Raw genomic sequence first — 25,853 nt, 5'->3', positions numbered from 1 at the left:
CAAAAGCTGTACAAAATTATTTCAACAAGGACAAGTGTGAAGAAGCTCTTTTGTTATCCCCACCTGGCGGTTCGGAATGTGATGCCGAATGAGTGGGTGCGATGGGTTTGGTGAGTCCCTGTACTTAGACTGTTGAACGGGTCTTCCAAGAAGACACGGACTTCCTTGATATCTAGCCAATGCTGTGAATACAGTATGCTCATCAGAGTGACCCTGACGTGTCAATGTGGACCCTGTGAAACAGCTGAGGAGAATGACTGATCGCAGGGCAAACTGGCGCCTGTAAGATCTTGCTTCAAAACCAAAATATCTTGGCCTTTAACCTTGCCCAACAGACAACTACAACGCCTCGATCAGGCTGACTGCAAAAAAGTGACAGATGTGGGGGCTGGGTAAAAGCTATCACTTCGACTTGTCAGGCCCTTGAAACCTGCTCTTTGGGTGCATGTCCAATCTTATTTCAACAATCATGAGAAAATGGCAAATTTTCTCAGGTTTTACGCATTATATTGTTAGAGAATAGGAAGAATAATGTGTGGGGGGATAGAAATTGTAAAATACTACTTTGATTCAAACGATGTAAACATTTTAAAATGAAATTAGTGATGAGATAAAGTATGATAATGTGTCTATATGATTAATAGAAGAAGCGAAAAAGTTATTTTTAGGGATGGTCTTTTATAAGCATTTGTCTCCAACCTGTCATCTTTTTTTTCCAGGTGATTTGTCAATTTTGTGATTGAAAAGAAAAAAATAAACAATACACTTGTTAAAACAGTCTTGGGAATGCATTAATTAAATGCATTCGGTAAATTGAACAGATGATACAACGACAAAGTCTCAACATTGGCTATCTGCTTTGTTCTATCATCTGGGATAGAGGTATGGACCTGCTTGGTCAAATTCACAGCCACAGTAGCTCAATTGTTTAAGCGGTCACCTGTCTAAAAGTGTTGTGGATTTGATACCAAGCAAAATAAATGATTGAAGTCCATTAACTTTAGGTATTCACGAATCCGTTCATTTCCCATTTCAATAAGCTCCCTTTTTAAGCACTTTCCTGCCACACACAGGATCATGAGTTTCATCCCCACCTAAAAATTCATAAATTTCTCTCACTTTTAAAATCTATTTTTGACTGTGTGTTAACTGTGATCACCACTTTATTGTTATACAACTTTGTTCCACTTTTCTTGTATTTTCTTTAGACTTCTCTTCAGCAATCGTCAGACATTCAATAGCTACTTTAGCCTTTAGCAATCCCACAAAAGTTTTGAAAAAACTTTGACTGTCTAGTTTTCTTGTGTTGCCTCTCAGTTGACCAATCTTGCGAGCATGCATGTATAAAAACCAGCTGCTCATTGACAACAACAACAACAAAAAAACAACTTGTAACGTTCTCTGTCACAAATGATTCATCGCGGTGTTTGACCTCATTAACTTTCCCCTTCATAGTGGGATGAGTCTGCTGGGAGAAGATCCAAGGTAAAGCTCGACAAGGGCACATTTTGGAAGATTTGTAAATTAAACCTAAATGAAGACCGGTCCCGAGGCAGCGACCGGCCCCAAGCCCAAGAACACAAAAGCCTAAATATCTACAAATGGAACACTGCACCAAGGAAAGATGATAGCAGGTGTACTTGTTAGTCCACACATTTACACAGAGGGTAAAACTGTCACAACCCAGAAACAATACATTCAAAATAATGAATTTTCTACTGAATACTCCCACTAAGCGTCCCTGTTACACATTATTTAAATCCCTTTGAACTTGTTGGTACCGTCCGAAAATGTTTAAACAAAATTGATCTGCCGGCCTCATCACTTCAAGTAATATATAGGCGTCAAATGCTCACTGTGCCTTGTTCACTCTTCTAGCACTATCTAAGACACCAATAGCACAGTAAACGAACGGATGTTAGACTAGCCTGCTACGTTGGTAGCATGACACTGGTGCATAAATACTTGAGAAAATGAAACATTATAATTGCAGTGTAATCAAATGTTACAAATATTATCACGATCTAGACCGGCTTAGTCCGCCCAGCTACTTCTTAACAATACTCTGAGCCACAGATCGTGTGCTGTACAGCTAATTATCGCTAATTAGTTTTACAGCCTTGAACTGTTTTTTTTTTTTTCTCTCATAAGAGTGAATATGTTATGGTCAGAATATTGAAGTACCATTGTTTTGGTCAGATTGACCCTCCGAGCTGCCCCCCTTTTTTATATGACTGTAATCTTTTTTTCTCTCCCTTTTACATTAAAATGTCCACTGTACCATATTTTCTGCACTATAATGCACACACTTAAAAATGGTCCGTTGTCATATATTTTTCATATGTAAGGTGCACTGGACTGTAGGCACATGTAATTAAATCTACAATATGAGCAACAGTTATACCATTGCATACGAGTAATTAAGCATTTTAGGAGGAGATCAAGGTTCTGACAGACAAGCTGAAAGAGGGTGTCGCCATATGCAGGCAATACACAAAGAGGTAAGTATTAGTTTCAGGAGCGAGCAGCAGCAAGTCAACTGCAGGAGAGAGAGTGGGAAAGGTGAGATGGCACAACATTCATTTGGACAGGTAACTTAAAATTAGTTTTATCTGGTTATATCAGTATCAGAAATATTTTATTAACACTCCACTTATTGAAACATGAATATTTTGTTTGTTTGTTTGTACATGATTCAATTGTTTGTTTGTAAATGATTCAAATTGAATCTTTTCTTCCGGCGCCGTCACGAATGGCAGCCACTCCAGCAGCTCCCGTGTTATTTTCGATTGTTCTCGATTGTTCTCAGCTCAGGGATGCTGCTGGAAATGTGAATTTCCCTTCGGGGATGAACAAAGTATCTATCTATCTATCTATCTATCTAAAATTGACTGTAGAATCGAGTAGATCTGAAGCCCCCTGGCAGCATGTATCTAACTCAATGAGGTTCTTTTGGATATATATATATATATATATATATATATACAAAATGGGGATACCCAGTTTACCTATGCTAATTTTCTACCTGGTTACTCTGTCATTTAAAAGTATACTAAGCACGTCATGTTTTGCTTTGTACATAGACATTTTTTTAGATTTATTAAAACCATTAAAAAGTCAAAAAATACCATTCTGGCAATAGAATCAATAATGTGTCAACCTATCTACAAAACAAGATTTGACATCACCATTTTACTGTCCATAATATTAATCTCTTTACACTTAACTTTAAATAGGTCAACCAAAAGTTTAACTTACTCCCATTTGTGTTCAAAACATTTTGATCCAAATGTACAGCTAGTTTTGTAAAACACAATTTATTCATTAAATCTATCTACAGCAAAATTTAAGATTCAATTATAACCATCATTAGCCAGGCATTCGAATAAAAAGAGGAGTAAAAGATTCATCAAATGTCACTTGTGATTTAATAGACAAAAAAAAAATTGAATTGCCTTCTTCCCAAGAAAAAGGAAGTATGCACTATATATGAACAGCTATCATCTGTCCTCACCCACTCACTACTGTAATCCTTTGCAATTTGGGTTTTTGTCCGAGCCTTTCTGGATTACATGGACACTTGACTAAACTCGCTGTTGAATGAATGAACTCCAAAATAACTTGAGTCCTCAACCTGTTTGAACTGGGAGCTTTTTTTGTAACTGATGAAATCACACATCAACAGGGTAATACTTATTTTATTTGTGAAAAAAATAAACACTTTGATAAATTTTCATTTTACACTCTGTATAATCCCATTGAACGGGATTTCTCAACAGGTTGGTTGGGACCCAAAAGTGGGTCCCGGACCCTTTTTTAGTGGTTCGCAGGCTTTAGCCTTGGCAAAATAATGCTAAGGAAAGAAAAAGATTTGAGGCTCATTTAAACGCCTTCCTCCAGGAGGTGATACCCACATTTGAAACCAAGGAAAAGGACTAAAAAGGTTTGCTTACACGTGTTGACCATGGCCAAACGCTGAGACAGGAGAGAAAATATGAGATATTGATTTTAATATATTTAAGATAAGGCCACTCAAGTGAAGCTTTTTTGATTTCTTTAAAATAAATGCAGATGGAGGGATTATCATTACTTGAAGATGTTTTGGTTTTGCTCGTCATTTTGTTGTTTTTTAATTGTGAAGAAATTCTACTTTCTCTGGTTTAAACTGCGCAACCCTTTCATTCAGTACATTTGACAAGTGGAAAGATTCTCTTGATTTGGGTCGCACCTTGCAATTAGGGTAGATTACCCGTCTGGAAATCATATCAGTTGAGAAGCAATGCTATAAAAACCACTGACAGTGTTTATTTCGATAATATACTTAAATACTGCAGAGGGCCAGTGATAAAAGCTATCGTTGTGTATACTGAGGTCTCCCCCTGCTGGCCATGAGGGTGTCACAGTGTTGGAAACACGTGGCCGAATGAGACCCCCCAAATGTAATTACCGCCTGAAGCGCTGTGCTTCCTAATAACACATCTCGTCTTTCTAATTGTCGAGGTAAAACTTATTTATTATCATAATTATTTGGTGAGGAAGGTGAAGGGCACGACAGAAGAATAGAGGAACAAACACCGCCGGCAAACATATTTTGTGTACCTTTGTTGAAGAACATAGATGCCATCTGGCCCATCTCAACACGCTCTGCAATGTCAAAGTGATCCACTGAACTCCCAGAACGTTCTGAAAAGGCAGTAAAGGAATTGTTGAAGAAATGTAATTTGTTATTGGTTTGCTACTTTCATCAGAAATCAAAGAATCATAGTGCAAGGTGGAAATGTTGTAAGTGACAAGGTCCTCCTGTGTGCTTGTACACCTAGTAAGAATTTCCTACACTTTTCACTTGGTTTGGGCAAAACAATTTCCTCCAAATATCAAATATATTAAATGTACAGTGGAACCTCGGTTTTCGAACGCTTCTCAGTTCGAACAAATCGGTTCTCGACCAAAAATTGAGAAATTCTTGCTTCGCTGTTCGGTCAAATAATCGGAGTTCGAACGCCAGTACACTAGGGTGCGATGCTGAGCGGCGTACGGGTGTAGATCGTGTAGATTGCCCCCACCCCTCACGAAGAACTGTTATCACGTGCGGACGTGTTTCGTTTTGCTTTCGCTTTTAATATAGGTGTACCATGTGTTTTAGCCCCTAATTATGCCTCCGAGGAAGGTCGGTGCAAGCAGCAAAGTTGCTACAGGTGAAAAAGAGGAGTAGTGCGTACAACTATTGCATTTAAGAAAGAAATAATAGCAAAATATGTAGAAGGTGTGCGAGTTTCCGATCTTGCTATACATACAGCATGGCTTCTGCTGAGCACCACAAAGGTAAGAAATCCTATTCATAATTCTTTTCTTTACCCTTTGTTTACCTTTACATGTTCATGTTAGCGTAATCTTTTGTACGGAAGATTACGAAAACGCGAACGTACGATTAGCCTGGGTTAGCTTTGTTTACGTTCATGGTAAACATTCAGGGTGTCGGAACGGATTAAAAATGATTTACATTACTTTTAACGGGAAAAACGATTTCGGTGATTGAACAAATCGGTTTTCGAACAGGGTTCTGGTACGGATTATGGTCGAGAACCGAGGTTCCACTGTAATCCCAAATTCTTTAACATGCTAAATGTGAGGCAACAGTCCACGTTTTTGCATAAAAAACATATGTCATCGGTATATTAATATTTTAATTATTTTCCAAGATAATGCATTTTGAAGGCCGTCATTCTGAGCTGCGACGCCCTAGCAAGCCAGTCGCCACATGCGTGTATGTGTAAATTAGTTCAAGAGGTGATGAGTGTTTAAGCATCATTTTGGTAGTTTTTGTGGAGGTGTTGTATCGCAGGTGGATGCAGTTATGGTTCCCAAAAAGCGGCCAACTGGCAAAAATAACACACGAAGAGCCGCCAACGAGGGGGGTAATTGTGCCGATCAATGAAAGGCAGCCGCAGCCTCGGCGGAAAAACGTAAGGCTGGCCAACCAAAAATCAGGCCGTGAGCAGCTATGCTACGACCCAACAACGACAAGTGGCGACAGCTATGGCAACAAATGCAGAACCGGTACCAACGCCAGGCTAGCCAGCCAAACAACACGCAGTGGGAAGCCAACTAGGGTGAAGCGGGAGCAAACATAACAAGAAAGCTCTCGGCCAATGGGGAGCTAGCCGGACAAAATCATACCAGCGCCATGCGCTGCAAAAAACACAAAACGGCGAAAAGCGCGCTGTAATGGCAGCAGGTAAACTTACCCTACACAATTTTTGGAAGTCGAAGCATGCAACTCCGACAAAACAGTCACAAGTCCCCAAGCGAAAGGGAAAGCAAGGTTTCGATTTCTCCAAGCAGAAATGAGCGGTATGCAATCGCTGTTCATTTTAGACGCTGTGTTTCAGAGCTGCTTCACATGTTGTTTTAAAGGTATTCACCATTTTGAAAAAGTTGTGTTCCTTGCTGACATCACAGCTCTAAAGCAAACAAGTCCATGGGTCAACTTTGAGAAAAATAAATACTAGAGTCTCCTGGCGCGTGGAATATTATGCAAAACCGTAGAGAGGAACACTACACTCAGAAAGATATAAATATGTCTTAGGAAAACCCTTTAATCTGTCCCCAAATTTCCAGCGCTAGATATCCCAACTTTAACTTGAACAAAAAAATGTTTTCTTTACTTCCCACATTTTAGCAACTTAACTAATAACTCAATTTGCTCTAATGACCGACAACTGAGTTCCAACTATTATTTCATCACTTACTGTCGGACAAGATTGGCTTGGTCTCACGTTCAGCTCGCCCACTTGCTGTGCTGTCATCGTCCGAATACTCCGAGGTAGAATCATTGTCGTTGATCTTTTGGCAAAGCAACAAAGTCATTTTTTAATATACAACTTCAAAAATCCTAGTACATGAATACAATGGAAGGACCTCATCCTGCTCTCTCCTCTTCCATCGCAATTGAGCATTGGCCGCCGCCATCGCCTCGATCACGAATGTGGTGGTCATGTAACTGCAGAGGGTTAGGACACTTCACTTAGGAACACCGCAATATTAGGCACCATCCAAAAATCAAGCAAAATGTTGGGACAAAATAATTTCTGGGACAATAGGGAAGAGATTAGCACATGCATCATTAATTATTACTCAACTGCATGAAATTTAAAACTTAATGTCGCATTTATCGTGAGCTTTTTATGAGAGTTTTTGGTTTTCTTGTAACGAGACATTTTTCTTATTGTTGCTAGGATTGTAGGACAGCCATACACGTTTTTTTTAATAACGATGATTTGGCAAGTAATTAAGTGATGGAATGGCTAACATGTGGCTAGTGTCGCATAAACGTAATCAATAAGTTATGGTAGGACAATAAAAGTTTCTGTTACAATCAAAATGAGACACTCACCTCATGAACGCCAAGAAGGAGACGAGCGTCAAGCTGAGCACCCAGCCGGCCGTGGCAAAAGCTCTGGGCATAGTGAGTGCTCCTGTTCCCACGATCAGGTTGAACATGTACACCAGGCCCACCTGCGATAATAATAATAATAATAATAATAATTTCCTTGTATTGTCATTCTGTGTAACAATGTACACAGAACGAAATGTCGATTGCACCTGACCCGTTGTAGCGAGCCGATGCAGCCGCAGCCAACAGAGGGCGCCGCCGACCACTTTTTAAGTCTTAGGAATGACTCGGCCGGGGCGCGAACCCGAACCTCCCAGTCTCAAAGCGGGCGCCTTACCATCTAGGCTACTGAGCTGGTAATAACAGCCATTCAGTTAGTTTTCTTAATACTCATATATGTGATGTGTTAAATATTGAAGCTTATGTTTCAGCCACAAGGGGAGAATCCTATCAGTCAACATGAAAATTGAAGAATTGTCAGCAAAGAAAAGATGGACGTCAGCATTTTAGCTTCCTCTTCATTTTCTCATTGAGCAATCTTGTCTCCAGAGAAGACTGCACTAAACCTCATAAAACCTTTACAGAGAACAATAAAAGCATAGGAAAATAAATGCTCCTGGGAGGCGTACTCACAAAGGCTGAGTAGGGCTCCCCAGTGTCAGTGATTCCACCCGCCATGGTTGACAAGATGTATCCTCTCCAACAGGAAAAGAGGAGATACTATAAACAACAAGGGTGGATAGCATTAGCATTAACATTTAGTTAAACCGGTTTTCTGCATAATGTATTTCTTCCTTTCATTTCAGCTCAGTAGGACAGGTTTCATCTTTTGTCAATATCACTTTTTTCCTTACTTTGTTGTAAGAGGTGTTTCTTTTATTTTCCAGCTTGAATCTACTTTTCTGGTATAATTATCTATTATTTTCTTCAGGGCATATGTGTCTGACTCGCGGGCCACGGGCCATATGTAGCCCGCCACATAATATTATGTCGCCCGCAAGCGCATTAAATGTAAATGTGTCAAAAGAGTGCTTTGACACAAAAACTACCTTTCGATGATGCTACTATTGCCCCGAATTGGCAGTTCAGTGCCACAAAACTCCAGTATTTCCATATCAATGTCCATAAGTGGAATGGAAAAATAAATGGTACTAAAAATGTCCAAGAAGAATTTGTTATACAGCTATACCTCCATACACGAGACGAATTCCTGGGTCGTCCTAGTATCTAGATCTACTCGTATCCTGAGCGAATTTTTCCGATTCATAAGAACTGAAAACCAATTGATTCGTTCCCAACCTCGCAAAACAAACACTAAAATATTATAAATCACATCTTCCTGATCACTTAAACATACTCAAATAGTAATTGAACATAGAAATAAGATTAATAAGATGATGGTAAAATGACTTTAAAGCCCTTGTGTTTAGTGGTAATGTCTAGCATTTCTGGTACCTTGGATTTTTTCCATGTATATGAGGAAAACTTTGCTCGAAAGACCGCTCGTATCTCTAATTTCTCATAGCTCGGTGTTGAGATGTCACTTTTATTTGTTTTTCATATTATAGATGTCCATCCATCCATCCATTATCTGCACCGCTTATCCTCAGTAGGGTCACGGGGTGCTGGAGCCCATCCCAGCTATCTTCGGGCAGTGGGCAGGGGACACCCTGAACTGGTTGCCAGCCAGTCGCAGGGCACACAGGGACAGACAACTCACTCGCTCATTCACACCTAGGGACAATTTGGACCCGTCAATTAACCTGAAATGCATGTTTTTGGAATGTGGGAGGAAACCGGAGAGCCCGGAGGAAACCCACCCAAGCACGGCGAGTACATGCAAACTCCACAAAGGAGGTTCGATCTCATGACCTCAGAACTGTGCCGCCGTGCTGCCAATATTATAGATGTGTGGTCACATTTATTTTTTTCAATGCACCTGTAATGTCTGGAAGTTGTTTTTTTCAAATTCAGAGTTACTAGTGAGGGGGTGTTACAAATTGTTTACATACCAATTGGAATTAGTTTCATATACAAGTGGCATCAGGCCCTTTGAGGACAACCATTACACTGACGTGACGGTGAAAATTAAGTTGTCACCCCCACTTTAGGCCTAACTAAAGATAAAAACATTCTTTACTATTTGCATTCGTTGTTCAAGACCGTATCTTATGTTTTGCTTGGTGGATGTCCCTCTATCATGTCAGACATTACCGAAGAAGTCTTTCATGCGTCACTATGAATAGTTTTGCTTCCCAAACAACACATTATTTTCCCAACTGTATGAGACTTACATTTTCTTCTAACCCTACCACATTCCGTTTTAATTACCAAATGGTTTTTAAATTCCTTCGGTTCTCTTGTCAGGGCAGCACAGTGGTTAACGCGTCTGTGACACAGTTCTGAGGTGATGAGATCGAACATTCTGTGTGGAGTTTGAATGTTCTCCCCGTGCTTGCGTAGGTTTTCTCAGAGCTCTTCGGTTTCCTCCCACATTCCAAAAACAAGTGTTTCAGGTTAATTGACGGGTCCAAATTGTCCCTAGGTGTGAATGAGCAAGGGACTTGTCTGTCTCTGTGTCAACTGCGACTGGCTGTCAACCAGTTCAGGGTGTCCGTCCCCTGCCCATTGCCCAAAGACAGCTGAGATGGGCTCCATCACCCCTGCAACCCTACTGAGGATAAGCGGTGCAAATAATGGAATGAATGGGTTCTCTTCTCGTTTCAAAAAGGTTATTTACTGTTTTCCTTTATTTGATAAATGTCTGCATTTTAGTCTTTCAGCTATCACTTTAGAGGCTTCGTTCATTCTGAACCACTAACATAGTGGCATGGATGAAATCTTATCATGGACCTCACCTGACGTTGATTTAAAATGCAAGCATGCACTCACCTGTCTTCCTGTATGTTGTGCTAACACTAGATATATGCTAACAGGCTAACAGGACAGTGCAAGCCCAAATAGATCCAGCCGACCAGCTCGAGGGCTCCACGTAAAAGCAGAACGTCTCTCTCAAGTAGCAACATGAGCTGTTTAGATGTTCATTCTTCAACCCAAAGTAAAAAGTCGCTCGAATTTTCCACATTGGGTGCTACGGAAGCTGACGATTGCATTTAAAGGGTATATGTTCACAGGAATTTCCTTTGCGTATTTTCAAAACAAAGTATCATCATCCTATTTTCGACGGGTTTGTTTTTATTTTGAAGGATACGCACAATTTCGTTTATATTCAGTACAGTTAGTTTGATTTCCTGGTTGAAGGATTGCTCGTTTTGTGGCTCAGTCCACCGAGTCACGTAATCAAACTACGAAATAAAATGTATTTAACACCCAGCGTTATATTAAATGTGTCCTATTCATTGCATTCGAATCTAAGACGTACTATAGTAAAAGTGCACGTTAATGAAATAAGAATCATGTAAGTTATCTTTGAACCCGCCCTTACTTTCCTGCCCAAGTACTCAAAACGTAACGATTTCAAGTGTCAAGTCTTGGCATTGACAGATCATGCGACATGTGGACTTTGTAGAATTTACACTCCCGTTAAGTTGCACCACGCATGGACTGGGAGAGACACCGAAGCTCTGAGGTCACACACTCCCACGATCGTTGGAAGTTACCGGAAATGCAAGCACGGGAAGAACATGCAAACTCTGCACAGGAAGGTTGGTAGCTGGATTTGAACCCATGACCTCACAACTGTGCCGCACACGCGCTAACCACCGCGCCGCTGTGCTGCCCTTCTACCTAATTATATTTGCATGTATTTTTTCCATCTACAGTGAAACGTCCAAGCTACTTAATTTTTTTATAATAAACCTCATTCATGTGGAGCAACTCAGGATCTCACAACAAAATGTTAATTAACAATATATATGATTTAACGAAACACATGTACATTCAATTAACATTCAATATAGCATGTTAAACTACATAAACATGTTTGAAAAAATATATATGGTGTAAGATTATTTTGTAATTTGCAAGGGAAAATACAACAGAGCAAAAGTATTAGGATAGAAAAATGAGAAGCACAGGACAGTAATTCAAATACTTCACCGTGCATTGTTTTAATTGGCCCCGCAAATGTTTAATAAAGTTTACCTTTAAGCATTCGATAAAATAAAAATGGGTAACACATGATATGAGAGCAACGTGGATTATGTATGTTGTCAACTTGAAATACAGAGGTACCTCTTCTTAAAAATATATCTACATAAAAAAAGTTTCAGGTTACAAAGTACCTACAAAGGAAAATATTGGCTCCACTTGCAAAGGCGTTTCAGGTTTAAGGTTCACGGATCCCTTAAACACATGGGTGGTCGGGGCACCAATGACGATACAACTCTGAACAGCCTTCTCCACTTGTGACCAATGTTCCGTCTAAGCTGCGTGTGTGCGCAATTGCGCACTGCCCAGAGCTTTTCCGCGCACAAGAAAATCTTGCCAGCTCACAAAAATCAGGGCTTGAAATTGCTAATTAAGAAGCGAATTAAGTCATAGTTACAGTGCTTGAAGGTAAAAATACAAGGGTTCCCCTGACGTTGTGTTCTAAATGCAGTATTTGGAAGTCAAGGTCGAAGTAGAACAAAGTTGAGTAAAGTTTGTTGAGTTTTTCGAGAACCGGCTTTTTCATCTCGGCTCACCAAAAAGAACCGTTTGTGTTGTATTTAAATAATTACCGATTTTTTTATCAAGTCAATCTTGTTGCCAACATTGAACTTCCACTAAAAAAAATGTAATAAAATACAGTTCTGTATCGTGCAACCGACTAAATAAGCCCCCAAAAATGTTGGGATTATGCAACAAAAGATACCAGGAAAAAAAAGAAATGGAAATCTTGTGAAAGAATTGTAAAAACAAATGACGTTTGTAGGCCGTACAACCTTTGCAATAGTACATTAGGCAATTCAATCAAAAGTGAAAAATAATTTTGCATTGCCGGAAACTTGGGAAAATGTAACTTGATGTCAAGTTTTGGACATGTTTGATAATGGATTAGTTGCCACACTTGGGATTGCTGTTGCTCACTGTTGTTTCAAGCATTGCTCACCGACTTTGTGTGAACGCTCAGACCCGTGGAAAATGACAGGGAACATTGCTTGTGACGGTCCCTGGCCTGTTCTTGGGTCATGGCAGAATTTGCACCAGTCCATTCCTTAATGTTGTCGGCCCAGTTCTTTTCAGTCTTCCTCTCCTCTTGCCCCTTGGACTATGACCTAGACAATTATCTTGGCCAGTCCTGATTATCTCAGGAAGATGTTGTATACATTAAGAGAGAAAGCAGCCTTGTCTCACCCAGACTGTGGTTTAAAACCTTGCTCCAATGGTACCATTGAGCAGTACCACAATGTTGGCATTTACATACAGTTGTTCAGGCCCATGTTGTACTTCTGTTTCATGTTCCAGGATACAAAGTCAAAAATACTGTACAGGCTTCCATTCGCCTCTCTCTGAGTTCTTCCTGGCAGCTCTGTGTGTATGCATGAATTCCAGAATGCTCTTTGTGTCTCCTTCCCACTCTATAAACAGTTTACTATATGGTACAGCTACAAAGAGCCACAATTCACAATGTCCCTTTAAAGTGTACTGCCCCCAAGGCCAACATTCAAATGATGGAAGACATGCTGACATTTTGGCAAAACTCCGTCTTGAAATTTGTGGAAAGGAATGGCCCAGAAAAAGCGTTGACAGGGTGGGTTATTGCTCATTTTGACATCTGCCTCTGTCATTTCTGAAGGAATGTCAAAAACTGGCAAAAACAGACATCATTTGATCGTAAACAAAGAGGCCAGTTATAGGGTAATTAAATATTTCTACTATTTCCTTGACTCTTTGTTTTGTTTTTTTACATCATGAGCCTCTCGTTTTATGTTTATTTTGCTGTAATCTAATTTTAATATGTATTTGTTTTATGTTCTGGTGCTCTTTTATGATTTATTTTAAATATATTACACTTTAAATGGGCTTGGAACAGATTGGCACATTTACTTTCAAAAGGCATCTCTACTTACAAATGTTTCAGGTTACAAAGCTACTCCCAGAACAAATTAAATTTGTATGTAGAGGAATCACTGTACTTGCATGGGATTTTCTTCTGGAATCCAATCCATGGTTTGTCTTCGTGTGGCCTTCTATGGAGTGTCCATCACAATAAAATGGGTTTCAATTTGTGCCCTTAAATTTATCTGTGAGTGGTGCACAGCGCAGTGTGCAATCATAAATGTGCCCTGACGTCTTTCTGCTATTGATCAAGATCTGCTATTGATCAAGATGACCTTAATTTTTCTATGTGCCCTGAATTTGATTCAGAACCAGTCGTTATCGGCCTACGGCCACCTGATTGATTACTAATCTCTCGTCTGTCTCAATACTTTGTATTTAGATGGACAGAAGTTAATGATTTGTTCATGTACATTCACAATGAATGGTAACTAATCTATGGTCTATATGTGCCGCGTGTGATTTTAGCTCTTTTGTCTACTTGTAAACACTTTGCTGTTGACTTGTGACCAGCCTTCGTTTGTCTGTGTACATAGTACAGAGTAAAAATACAATAGGAATTGCTTAAGTGGGTGGAAAGCATATCCAAACAATACCAAATGAATTGAAACACTTGAATTACACATATTTATTTACCATCATCTTGCCATTGTTGTAAAATTCATGAGCATTGTGTTTTGAGAAAAAGGAACAACATTAAAAATCGAAAGCAGAAAAATTGCGTGCATATGATTTTTTGAGCAATTTAAGTGTGAACTTGTCAGAGCTTATTGGAAAAAGTCAGCTGGAACCCATGTGACATATGTCACGCCAAAGAAAATCAAAACAGTGCAGAGGTAAAAAACAGAGAAAACTATGTCAATGACTTTGGCAATCTTTCGGAAGCGTTTGCGTCGAGGTGCATCAGCAACAACTGTAGCTTCCTTCTGAGCTGCGCGAACCTCCTGAAGGAACATTCTCAGCTGCTCGTGCTCCGACGGAGGCCCAGGCTTAACCGGCATACTGTCTTTCTCCTTCACGGGATCTGCAAGGACAGCGAGGGGATTGATTACCCCAGCCAAGGAGTTGATATTTTTATTGACATTTCAGTGTGAGACAAAGCAAGTTTATGTGGCTGGTAATTGTGTTCATGTAAGTGCTTAATCATTGGTAGGGGCAGGGCTCGCACATGTTTTTCATGGCCAAACGCTAGCACTTTTTAAAAGACTTCCTTTTCAACTTCTCTACTACCATCAAAAGAAAAAAAAGGGGTGAGAATCATGTATTTTGCAGGTCCACAATTATATCTGTGTGATTTCCACATGCAATTCTTAATATTGCGTATGAATTCATCAAGATATATCATTTTTAAATCTTGAGTATATCTAGACTTTGTTTTTGAAAAACAAATCCCTCTCTATGTAGGTTTTGGGTAAAAATGACACATTAAATACACATTTCATAGTGCCCTGTTTAGGTGTAGCATGCACTTGTCCAATAGAGGCAATGACGCTTCATAGGACAATAACATTAAAAATTAATGCCAGTTGCCGTTAATCACGAGGGAAGAAGAACTGCAGTAGCAAGGTGAAGCCACCAGAGAGCCATTGTCCAGGTCGTTTTTCAAGCAAACTTGTTGTTAAACATGGCAGCAATTTTGAGCTTTTACAAGCACTTCACCCTAAATTTAAGCACTTTTCAACATTTTTCAAGAATTTCAAGCACCCGTATGAACCCTGTAGGGATGGCAAAAATGGAACACTGCAGACCATTTACATTTTACATTAGAAATTTCCACCCAGGCCATTACAACATCTGCAGGAGGTAAACCTACCTTTTCAAATTAATATGAACCAATGCAGCTGCCAGATTAAAGTTATAGAGGCAAGTTGTTCCCACGTACCTTCCTTTTCCTGTTTATCTGCTTGTTCCTCTGCATCAGACACCCTTTCTGGCTTCTTGACCAACTTTTTATCCAGGTCAATGATGAAGCTGACCACCATGGCCTCTAAAAGACTGATGCCCACCAGCGCAAACACGCCCATACAAAAGTTAGCTAAAAGACAGCAAAGACGGCATCAGCAAAACTGTCGTCCAACGGAGCTAACCAGGACTGGTCACTCACCAATGAGGGGCAGACTGTCCTCCGTGGATGGGAGCATGTCTTTCAGGATGAGCAGCAGAACAGAGATGGACAGCAGAACGGTAATCTTAAAGCTCAACTTCTCTCCGCGGCCTTCGTCTATGAAGCAAGACGCCACGTCCAGGACCAGCAAGTAGCAGAGTGGAATGATGAAGATCACCACGTACAGCATCGGCTTGCGATAGATTTTCACCTTCACGCAACATTAGCAAAAAGCTAAACACAATTGCCAATCCTAACGAATCAAATTAAACTCGCATCAAAATGTGTTTTTGTGATGACCTCTGTATTTGCAGCATCAGGTATGAACTAGTAAGTTCTAGTAGCTCAGGAGGTAGAGCGATCGTTTTAGGATTAAGGGATCCCAGTTCGAATCCCGGCTTGTCCGTGTTACATGCCGAAGTGTCCTTGGGTAAGACACTGAACCCCCAATACCCCCAATAAGCAGGTTAGTGCCTTACATGGCTGCACAGATCACGGCCGCTATTGGGAAATGTGAAGCACAATGTAAAACGCTTTGGGAAGTCATTGACTTGAAAAGCGCTATATAAATGCAGATCATTTCAGATCATTTCATTTCAAAAAGAAGTACCGTGAGTATAAGGCGCTACAATGGGAACGTCGACAAAACAGTCAGATGATTCAGTCCAACTGATTACCCCCTTAACATTCCCAAAGCTTGCAAAGAAGCAAATACGTGTCGTAGACACGTGCGGATGCGGTGTCCCTACGATGTCACTTAAATGCGTCATTTCAAATATCATTCGGAAGGTTAAAGTCTTGGGATTCAAGAAATGCCAAAAATTTCTATGTTTCTATTTTCTTTTTCGCTCACAACTTTACTGTGCATATGACAATAAACACTTGGAATTTAGTTTAATTCACTCAACTCATCACAGCAACATCAAGATCGTTCTAAAACAAGATACCGGGAAAATATAAAGCCGCATAACTCACCTAAGTTCTCACGTTCAATAATGATACGCAATCATGGTCTTCTTACAACCGTTAGTGAAGTAAATCCAGGAGAGTAAATTATTTGCAAATACAGACTAATAAAACATGTTTCTTTATGGTGTACTTTAGCAAGCTTGCTAAGCTTGCTACGCCATTGCTAAACTCGGCCAATTGCAGGGTTTGTTTTGGCCATCTAGCCTATTGGAGGCTCTGAATAACTTCAGCCAATAGCGATCGATTTAACTGATTTTTGACACATCTTTTTCGGCCAATTGCAGGGTTTGTTTTGGCCATCTAGCCAATCTGAGGCTCTGAATAACTTCAGCCAATAGTGATCGATTCAAATGATGATTGACACATTGGTTAGCCAATGAAACGCCGGTATATAAATCCCATCATACACCGCGGACTACTCCACGTTCGGGGTAAAATCGAGTCGGCGGCTGTTGAGCAAGTTGCGAGACCTTGCGAATTTAATATTGAGCCCAATATAAGGCGCACTGTGTTATAAGGCGCATGGTCAGCTTTTGAAAAAAATTAAGACTTTTAGGTGCGCCTTATAGTGCGGAAAATACGGTAATCAGTCAAGTGTATGACCCTACACCATGGGCAAACTTTTTGAGTCATGGGCCGTATTGGGTCCTAAAATTTTGCAGAGGGGTCGGGCCAGGAGGACAGATAGTTATACATTGATTTGATTTTAGGTATCTGCTAATACATTGTAGATTGTGGTTTTGAAACAGTAAGAATTGAGGAAAAATAATATATCTATATAAGTCCTTTTTTTAAGAAATAAATTTTGATTAAATATGTTTAATTAAAAAAGCAAAAGAGCAAGTAGTTGTTGTTTTTTTCTCAACATTGAACATTTATTACAGAACACTTGGGTTTTCATTTTTTGATAAATAAAATGTATATAACATAAATATATTTACAAAATAAATAATAAATACTAAACATGTAAACACGATATTAACATCATTTGAATGTTGGCCTTGGGGGCAGTACACTTTAAAGGGACAATGTGTATTATTTAGCGCCTTTTAATGGTAAAGAAAAATGTAATTTAAAATACAGTATTGATTTGAGGAATAAGCAAAAATACATTGAATATCAAACAAACATGCATTTCATTTAAATACTCGTAGGGGTCAAGAAGTTCGGAAGCTACCCTAGAGGGAGCTGACATTATTGTCTGTCATGTTGCTGCTAAGGATATAAAAAAAAAAAAAACGTGTGCAATGCTTGCCGAAAAAAAATGAGAGGAAAAATTGAGCAGTTTGGTCACTTTGATTCTCCGTACACTGTGGTGTTCTACCTTTTCCTTGGTAGCCCTCGTTTTTGGTTGGACTACACAATACAGGGACATTTAATGAGCAGCTAAGATGTTGTAACGAATATACTTTATACGGCGGGAGTTCACAGGGAGACTCCACCGAAGAGAGTGACACCAAGGTCGTTATTAGGGTTTTGCTTGAAAAATGTGACATAGTGACTAATGTTATCAACAGCACAACTCACTTAAATTCCAGCCTCTTAAATTCCACATTGGCGTTTCATCAGAAAGTAGCACTTAAAAACTTAATTGAAACTACAGGCATTGGACCTAATTACTGTCATGATCGTTTTGTCATCTCTCCAATCTTGTCGGTGCACGTTTTTTTTGTAACTTTTTTTCGTCCGCTTTTTTTTTTTTTTTATTCAGGTCCTAGATGTCAACTTAATAGAGATTTAAAACAACACTAGAAAAAAAAGCTTTGGTGGTACAGTCATTCTTCGCTGTATCAATGTTTACTTTTTGCAGTTTACTTTTCGACTTTTCATCATGCATTGTGTCCTGAAGCAGACAACATAGAGCAAATTCGATCAAGGGACAGACCGCGGAGGGCTGTGTGTGTTGGATGAGTTTTACTGTCTGTGTGCATGACTGTGATAGGCTGCTGTGTGCTGTAAGTCAAACATCTGGGCGGGCGCAAAAGTCAATGTGTCTAACCAAAACAAACAGCGAAGCATGGCAACATCCAGTACCATATTTTACCGACTACAAGGCGCACCAGGTTATAAGGCCGCCCCAATAATATTTTTTGTCCTTTATTTTCTATACATAAGGCGCACCGGACTATTAGGTGCCACAGTGCGAACGCCAACAAAACAGTCAGATAGTTCAGTCAAACTTATTAACCCTTCAACATACCGACGGCTGACGAAGAATGAAATATGTGTTTCTGACACGTACCGACAGTGTCTCTATGATGTCACCAATCACTCAAATGCGTCATTCCACATATCATTTGGAAGGTTAAACTCTTGGGATTCAAGAAATGCCAACCATTGCTTAGTTTCTATTTTCTTTTTCGCTGACAACTATATTGACAGCAAAGTAAGAATTTCATTGTGGTTCTTTACTGTGCATATGACAACAAACAGTTTGAATTTAATTAAATTTAAATATAACCACGTCACAGAAATATCAAGATGAGTCTTAAACAAGACACTGGGAAAATATAAAGCCGAGGTCGCTGACCAAAATCGTCTTGCAGCCATCACGTTCAATAACAATACGCGACCATATTCCTCTTTCATCCATGAGTGTCGTAAATCCAACCGTGTAAAATATTTAGACACTCCAAAATACGCAATAATGCGGACAAATAAAAGAAAAAAATCCGCTTAGAAGTATCTGCATCGATGCTTGTTGCTAGCTGTCTGTTTATCCCCATAATTCCTGTTTACAAATACAGTTGTAAAAAATGTTTTCTGCAGGCTGTAGAGCAGCCAAACATGTGATTCACATCTTTTTCGGCCAACTGCAGGCTTTGTTTTGCCCCGCTTTAGCCTATGCAAGCCTATAAATGCTAAAAAGGACCCGCCTTGAAGTCATGATGGTGGCGCCCCTGTTCGGCTGCGGCTACATCGGCTCGCTACAGTTTTTTACTCTTCGGCCATAAGACCCAGTCTTTGACTCAGTTTTGACGGCGCACAAAGTCGGCTCAAACTGCAGATTAATATACGATCACAGTTTTTTTTTGCTGGATATGCGATCCTCCAGACATCAAGCGCTCGGTGCTACGACCACTCGGGAGTGTTTATTGGCCACGGACTGCTATGTCAACAAGACCCAGCGGCCTACAAAGCAGCAAAGCAGAGTGGCAAGAGAGCGGCGTGACCGGACGAGAAAGCGAGGTTGTCGGGCCGGGCTAACCGCTAGGCTCAAGGCTAAACCCTTCAAAACGCCTCTCCCATCCATTCTCCTCTCCAACGTTCGCACTCTGGACAATAAACTGGACCATTTATTAACTGGAAGTGGCATCAAACCGCGAGATGACGAACTGCTGCGCTAAAATTCTGACGAAGACATGGTTAATCTTATCCATCCCGGCTGACGCTCAAGGAAACTGTGCGGGTCAGATGTATCGATATTTCGTTCTGTATACACGTGTACACGAATGACAATAAAGTAAATCTGAATCTGAATCTTCTTTACCTCCGAATAACTTATACAATGTGACCGGTTCAAATGATGATTGAAGCATTGGTTAGGAAATGCAACGTCGGTATATATATCCCAGCATACACCGCGCACTACTTCGCCTACGGGAGAAAATCTAGTCGGCGGCTGCTTGCCTTAGTTGCGAGACATTGCAACTCAATATTGATTCATATATAAGGCACACTGTATTATAAGGTGCATGATCAGCTTTTGAAAAAAATAAAGGATTTTAGGTGCGCCTTATTGTCGTGAAAATACTGTACATAAGCGGCTCGTTAAATTGAAAAAAAAAGCATCAATGAAATAGGTCTCTGAGGAACGACAGAAGGGCGCAATGAAATGCTCATCACCACCGAGTGGACTATTATCAGGTCAGGGAAGAGCCAGATGTGTTTGGAGACAATACAAAAGCAGTGCTGCAAGCCCGGCCTACTGCTGCGACTGTAGTAACTTACACAAGCCACTCCTGCCGAGCCTGTATTTCACCAACACCAGATCCATTACCCTTGAAACGGATAACCTGCAGCTACAACCAGCAGAAAACTGCTGCATTAGTGACGGTTGTATTTTCAGACTGAGGATCCCTGAAGTTAGCGTGCAGCTAGCCACATCGACATCACTTGCTGAAGGGAGAAGCCCCGCAAGTTCACTGTACTATTGCATAACGACAGTAAAGACCATTCATTCAGTCAACTGCAATTCTGTGTTATGTTTTGTTATTTGTAGATCTATAGTTATTTAGTTACAGTCATATATATGTTCCTGATATTTAATAAATAAACATGTTTCTAGTTTGCGGGTTTTGACTACAGTGGAAGTTTTTTTGGAACGCAACCTCGCGTAAAAACAAATTCCATGTATGGAAGCTTCGCTGTACTTGTAACTACCAATAAGGCAGCTGTGAATGGATAGGGTACTTCCAGCAACGTTCAAAAACAATTTTCAATATGGTTTGAGTGCAGTATTCTTAGGGAATTGTCAGCATTGCAAGAAAAGTGGAAAATATATTCGTAACATTATATTTTTGTCCATGCCTGCCCTAAACATATCAGACGTAATTTAAGCAAGTGGTTGTAAAATGACTAAAGGAGGCTTATTCCTCACCTGATAAATCAGTTTACTAGTTTTAGGACTATTCTGGTCTGTCATATTGGGGATGACTTCCACGTGCCTCAGGCTCCACTCCCCATGAGTCACCATGGCCTGCTCTGAGATGTCGGTGATAAATTCGTCGGCACTTAGGGTCACCAGTTGTATGGCACCCGCTGATTCAGAATAAGGAAAAAGCCGATTAGGGAAATTTTCTCCTGAATCCTGTCACGGTTACCCAGCGTACACCCTCACCTTCAGTGTTCATGGCGCTGAAGGTCATAACGCATTTCTGCCGGTCAAAAGGGAAATTGTAAAGATCGAGCGTGCACGTTGAAGTCAGCCGCTGACGGGTGGTCATGCGCAGCATTCCGTTTGCGTACACAGTTATGTAGTAACTTTTTTGGATACTGCCACTGTCTGAGGCGCTGTAAGATAACCACAAAATTGAATTGGTATTTACTGTTTGTCGTTCATTGACATCAACATCCACGTTAATTCATTAAAAAAAAAAAAGAGAGAACAAAGGTTAGCATTATCACTAGTTCCCTGTTATATCTATTTACACATCTGTGCTTCAGTAAAATGTAGAAATGAAGATTATAATAGTAATAATTTTGCATAGATACCTATAACAGAGAACTCGTGCAAACCAAGGTTTCACATCACCATCCTCTTTTGCTTCAATGTGGAGATTTTAGTGTCAGATGTCATAGGATTGTGTTAAAAAAATCGATTTCTAGTTAATGTGTGTAATGTCATTGTCAATCAAGCACAATGCTGCTGTTGTTTGGTGCAACCATTAGTTCTACAAACATTTGCTGAGTAGTTCTTTTTGTGTGCTTTGATTCCGCGATCACAAAAAGCCGCTATTGAAAAAAGCCTCACAGATCCACCTGCTCCTACGTCATCAACATAATAAAAATTAATGATGATTGATAAAAATTCTTCAAACCGACACCAATATGAGTACAATACTCATTGACAGTGCAACTAACACCAAGTACTGAAACTAATTTATATATATATACACATATATATATCTCATCTCATTAGCCGTACCGCTTATCCTCATTAGGGTCACGGGGGGGCTGGAGCCCATCCCAGCCATCTTCGGGCAGTGGGCAGGGGACACCCTGAACTGGTTGCCAGCCAATTGCAGGGCACACGGGGACAGACAACTCATTCGCTCATTCACACCTAGGGACAATTTGGACCGGCCAATTCACCTGAAATGCATGTTTTTGGAATGTGGGAGGAAACCGGAGTGCCCGGAGGAAACCCACGCAAGCACGGGGAGAACATACAAACTCCGCACAGAAAGTCTGGAGCTGGATTTGAACCCACGACAGGTTCCCATGACATGAACTGTGCCGCACAAGCGCTAACCACTGCCCCGCCGTGCTGCCCTACATATATATATATATATATATATATATATATATATATATATATATATGTTATACAGTATCTTGAAATTACACATTTAAATAAAAACATTGTGGTGTACATTTCCATTAGTTCATTTAAAATGTAGTTGTAAGGCTTTGTTGTGTGGTAGAAAAAGTATATATTTCTTGTTCAGTCATATGTGGAGAGAAACATTTCAGATGAGAAAGGAAGACAAACAAAGTAAGAGTACTCAGGGCTGCATCACCAACACGTGTTGAACTCATTGAGTTTTTAACATAGATTGTTACTCTTACAAAATGAATTGGAAGTAAACGCTTCATCATATTTTTTTTTGCTCTCTCAGTTCAATAGATTGAGACAGGGGTCACCGAACAACAGCCAGTGGGCGGTATAAGGTCCACGAGGTGATGCTGAGAGAAGAATGAGAAAATGAAATCACCCGCTTCTGGTCAAACAATCACCTGCTGTTTATAATATGACTACTGGATGTCGACAAAGCCTAGCACCACTCCGTCCACTGTAGCTGTGTACTGACCACCATTTATCCAACCGAGACATTTGTGTAAATGTTTAATGATTTAAAATATACGTCTTTGTTTAAGGTAATACGATTGCACTCACCTGGATTTCTTATCCTGTGTCCCTTTGTGTAGCCCTGTCAAAACTATATTTTCCATTGCGGTCATGGCCGACATTGAAATAGCTGGCTACATTTTTCTATATATACTTTTTCGAAATCTATTTCATTAAGATATTAAATTTTATGCAATAAAACACTTCAAAAGAAGCCCTATAGCATTGGGTTTTTCAATGCAAATAATCACATTTAGTGTCTAAAAAGGTCGCTATTACTTTGCTATTCCTCCTAACTAAAGTTTTTATTTGTAAATGAATATATTTATTTGATTATTTCATGTCTTTCAAAACAAATTGGATGAAATGGTCCCTTCATATACAAAAAGAAAATGAAACAACCTGTGCAGGTAACAATTGATTGGCTGATGTGATCTATTTTCCTCATGTATTGCCAAAGTTTCGTATTTCAGGCTAAAGTTTCTGTTGGAAAAAAAAACGTTTTAAGCACCACTACAGCTAACAAACCGATGTGATACCAATGCCTGAAATCTTTACTCGTCGACCAAACAAAAAATACAAATATCAGTTACATTGAACTTACTCTTCTTGGATGCTTATATCAGGTGTCCAAAGCATGGACCTGGGGATGGAGAAGTGGGTGATGTTGCAGAAGTCAGATGGGTTCCATTTGAGGAAATTGTTTTTCCAAACCTGAGGGGGGAAAAAAACATCACAAGCTGCCAGCTATAAATTGTTTTAATAGATGAATAATTATGAAAGTATGATTTGATGTGTAGCACTTTGTTAGAGCGTCTGCTCACCTTTTGGATCCACACATGGGTCGTAATAGTTTGAAGCTTCTCGTCCTCAACATAGGAGAGAAAAAAACTGCTCAAAATGTTTTACTTAAATCATTGTTTTTCAATGGGTGTGCTGGAACACACTAGTGTGCCGCTGGAAATTGCCAAATTATTTCTTTGCAAAAAAAGCATGCCATTGCTCACCATCTTTGGTTTCTTTTTAATTATTAGTTGTCTGCCCATGAAAGAGTATAGAAAAATATGTTAAATAACTTGTTTTGGTTGATAAAACTGTTTTAAAATTACACTACAAAAATCAAAGATTGAACTAAGTAAAAATATTGCACATAATTTTTGTTAAATTCATTATTTTCCTCATTTACTTGAAATGGATAAAGTATAGTTTAGTATAGTAAAACATTTTTTGGGTTTCGCTGGCAGATTATTTTTGGCTCATTTTAAGTATTGTTTTTGTCATTGTTAACAAATACTTGATAAAGAAAATCTTCTACGGTCAACTTTTTAATGAAACCTTAAACGACGTGCCCCACCTTTAGTTAAAGAAAATTGAAAAGCAGACATAAGGTGGCAAACTTGGTTCTCGAGGCCTGCAGCCCTGCATGAAGGTTTCTCTTCTCTAACATAGGAAATACAAATAGCACAGATCATTATAAAATTCTTAAAGGAGCTTGCTGATAAGCTGATCATCTCTCTGAAACGTCTTTAAGGTGTCCGACTGTAATCATTGTGTTAGTTTAAAAACTCATCCTTTTGAATCAGTCAACCATTTCAGCATCACTGGTGCGAAAGTAAGCCGATGACACTTACCACCTGCAAGATACCATAGAGAAGCAGGTCCAGCTCCACTGTAGTAACTTGCCTCCAGTCCCTAACGGGCCGGACATTGGCCAGGAAGTCGTTGGAGGAGTTCAGCCGCAAGTGGCTTATCAGGTGCCAGTAGGAACAGTTGGACGCACAGCTGCATGTGACTACTAACACAAGTTTCCCCCGAAAATATAATCAAAATACTAAAATGTTTTGGAAGAAAACCAATGCATTAACTCACCAGCAAGGCTAAAAAGAACAACTCTCCAAGAGGACATGCTTGTTTGCTCTGGCCGCTATAACGGCAGGTTTTTATATGCAATGAAAGGCGTGCGTCATCAGCACAACAATGAGAAAGTGAACGCATCATGGCGCTCTTTTAGCCTATTGTCTGCAACTTGAAGACTTAAGTCAACAGGGGCAGAAAATGTTTGCAAACAAGACAATGTGATGTCACTTGCTGGCTGAACGAATCCAATATTTTGGTGCCTTCATTTATCGAAATGAAAGTAAAGTCATATTTTAACCATATCACTGTATGTGAAACAAAACTACCTTCTATTTTTGTTTTCCCCATAACATTTTATCAATCAATGTAAGTAGTTCTTAAGATTTTATATGAACGAGTAGTCATGTTTATTTGTATAGCCCTTAATCACAATGAGTCTCAAAGGGCTGCACAGACCACAGATTATTGCAAATCACAGACTATTACTACACCATCCCCTGATCTAAAACCTACATGAGGGCAAGGAAAAACTCAAAAACTTCAACATGAGGAAAATGAAGAAACTTTGAGAAGGCACATGAGGTAATCCCCCTTCCAGGAGGACCAGGCTGCAATGGATGTTGCAATAATAAATAATACACAGATATTGTTAACATAAAATGTTGGTTATCCATATGCTAGAAAAATGACTTATTTAACTTCCAATTGGTTATGATTTCACGAAATTGGTTTTAACACAAATCAAAAAGACAATCAACATATTATGATAGGCCTAATAATAATCTAAAGTTTAAATAAGCCTGGCCCGAAAATACACGAAGCAGCTAACATCTTATTCCAAAGTAGTTAATTCAAATTTTTAACAAGAATGCGCGTGAACTTGTTTAAGTGTAATATGATTGGCACCAAAATTATTTCAACTGGTGTCCTTTAACAATACATAATTGGCCATTTTG

General features: G+C 39.6%; 2 protein-coding genes across 4 annotated transcripts in view; both read right to left on the bottom strand.

Moving 5' to 3' along the window:
* Positions 1–10,522, bottom strand: part of slc38a12 (solute carrier family 38 member 12) — a 50,365-nt gene extending 39,843 nt beyond the window's left edge. Inside the window, exons 1-6 of the mRNA XM_088340425.1 lie at positions 10,286–10,522; positions 8,027–8,113; positions 7,394–7,515; positions 6,919–7,000; positions 6,750–6,843; positions 4,600–4,683 (exon numbers count right to left, since the gene is read on the bottom strand). Of these exons, the coding sequence (XP_088196551.1) occupies positions 4,600–4,683; positions 6,750–6,843; positions 6,919–7,000; positions 7,394–7,515; positions 8,027–8,071 (427 nt within the window). The 5' untranslated portion in view covers positions 8,072–8,113; positions 10,286–10,522. The remainder of the gene's footprint in view (positions 1–4,599; positions 4,684–6,749; positions 6,844–6,918; positions 7,001–7,393; positions 7,516–8,026; positions 8,114–10,285) is intronic.
* A 3,515-nt stretch (positions 10,523–14,037) lies between these two features.
* Positions 14,038–25,827, bottom strand: LOC148374746 (5-hydroxytryptamine receptor 3A). 3 transcript variants are annotated; one of them, XM_088340437.1, is made up of 9 exons: positions 24,910–25,827; positions 24,672–24,835; positions 23,865–23,909; positions 23,645–23,754; positions 21,310–21,482; positions 21,070–21,230; positions 15,501–15,711; positions 15,279–15,431; positions 14,038–14,420 (listed from the first exon to the last, which is right to left on the bottom strand). In XM_088340437.1, the coding sequence occupies exons 1-9, from the start codon at positions 24,944–24,946 to the stop codon at positions 14,164–14,166; spliced, it is 1,311 nt and encodes a 436-aa protein (XP_088196563.1). In that variant the 5' UTR covers positions 24,947–25,827; the 3' UTR covers positions 14,038–14,163. The 3 variants fall into 3 exon arrangements, with proteins under 3 accessions (XP_088196563.1, XP_088196572.1, XP_088196580.1); XM_088340446.1 differs by having other exon boundaries at positions 24,672–24,832; XM_088340454.1 differs by having other exon boundaries at positions 23,645–23,683; positions 24,672–25,827.
* Between the last annotated feature and the right edge of the window lie 26 nt (positions 25,828–25,853).

The sequence above is a fragment of the Urocampus carinirostris genome, chromosome 1 (genome assembly GCF_059441175.1).
Source record: "Urocampus carinirostris isolate Australia breed hairy pipefish chromosome 1, RoL_Ucar_1.0, whole genome shotgun sequence".
Classification (NCBI taxonomy): Eukaryota; Metazoa; Chordata; class Actinopteri; order Syngnathiformes; family Syngnathidae; genus Urocampus; species Urocampus carinirostris.
This window is presented reverse-complemented; position numbering and strand designations above follow the sequence as displayed.

What these genes read in the sequence shown, in the direction of transcription:
- LOC148374746 (XM_088340437.1), bottom strand. Translation starts at nt 24,946, where the DNA reads ATGTCCTCTTGGAGAGTTGTTCTTTTTAGCCTTGCTG. An exon ending in CCCATGTGTGGATCCAAAAG is followed by an intron (nt 23,755 to 23,864) that starts GTGAGCAGACGC and finishes TTCCCCCCTCAG; the next exon opens with GTTTGGAAAAACAATTTCCT. An exon ending in AGATAAACAGGAAAAGGAAG is followed by an intron (nt 14,421 to 15,278) that starts GTACGTGGGAAC and finishes CTGTCCTTGCAG; the next exon opens with ATCCCGTGAAGGAGAAAGAC.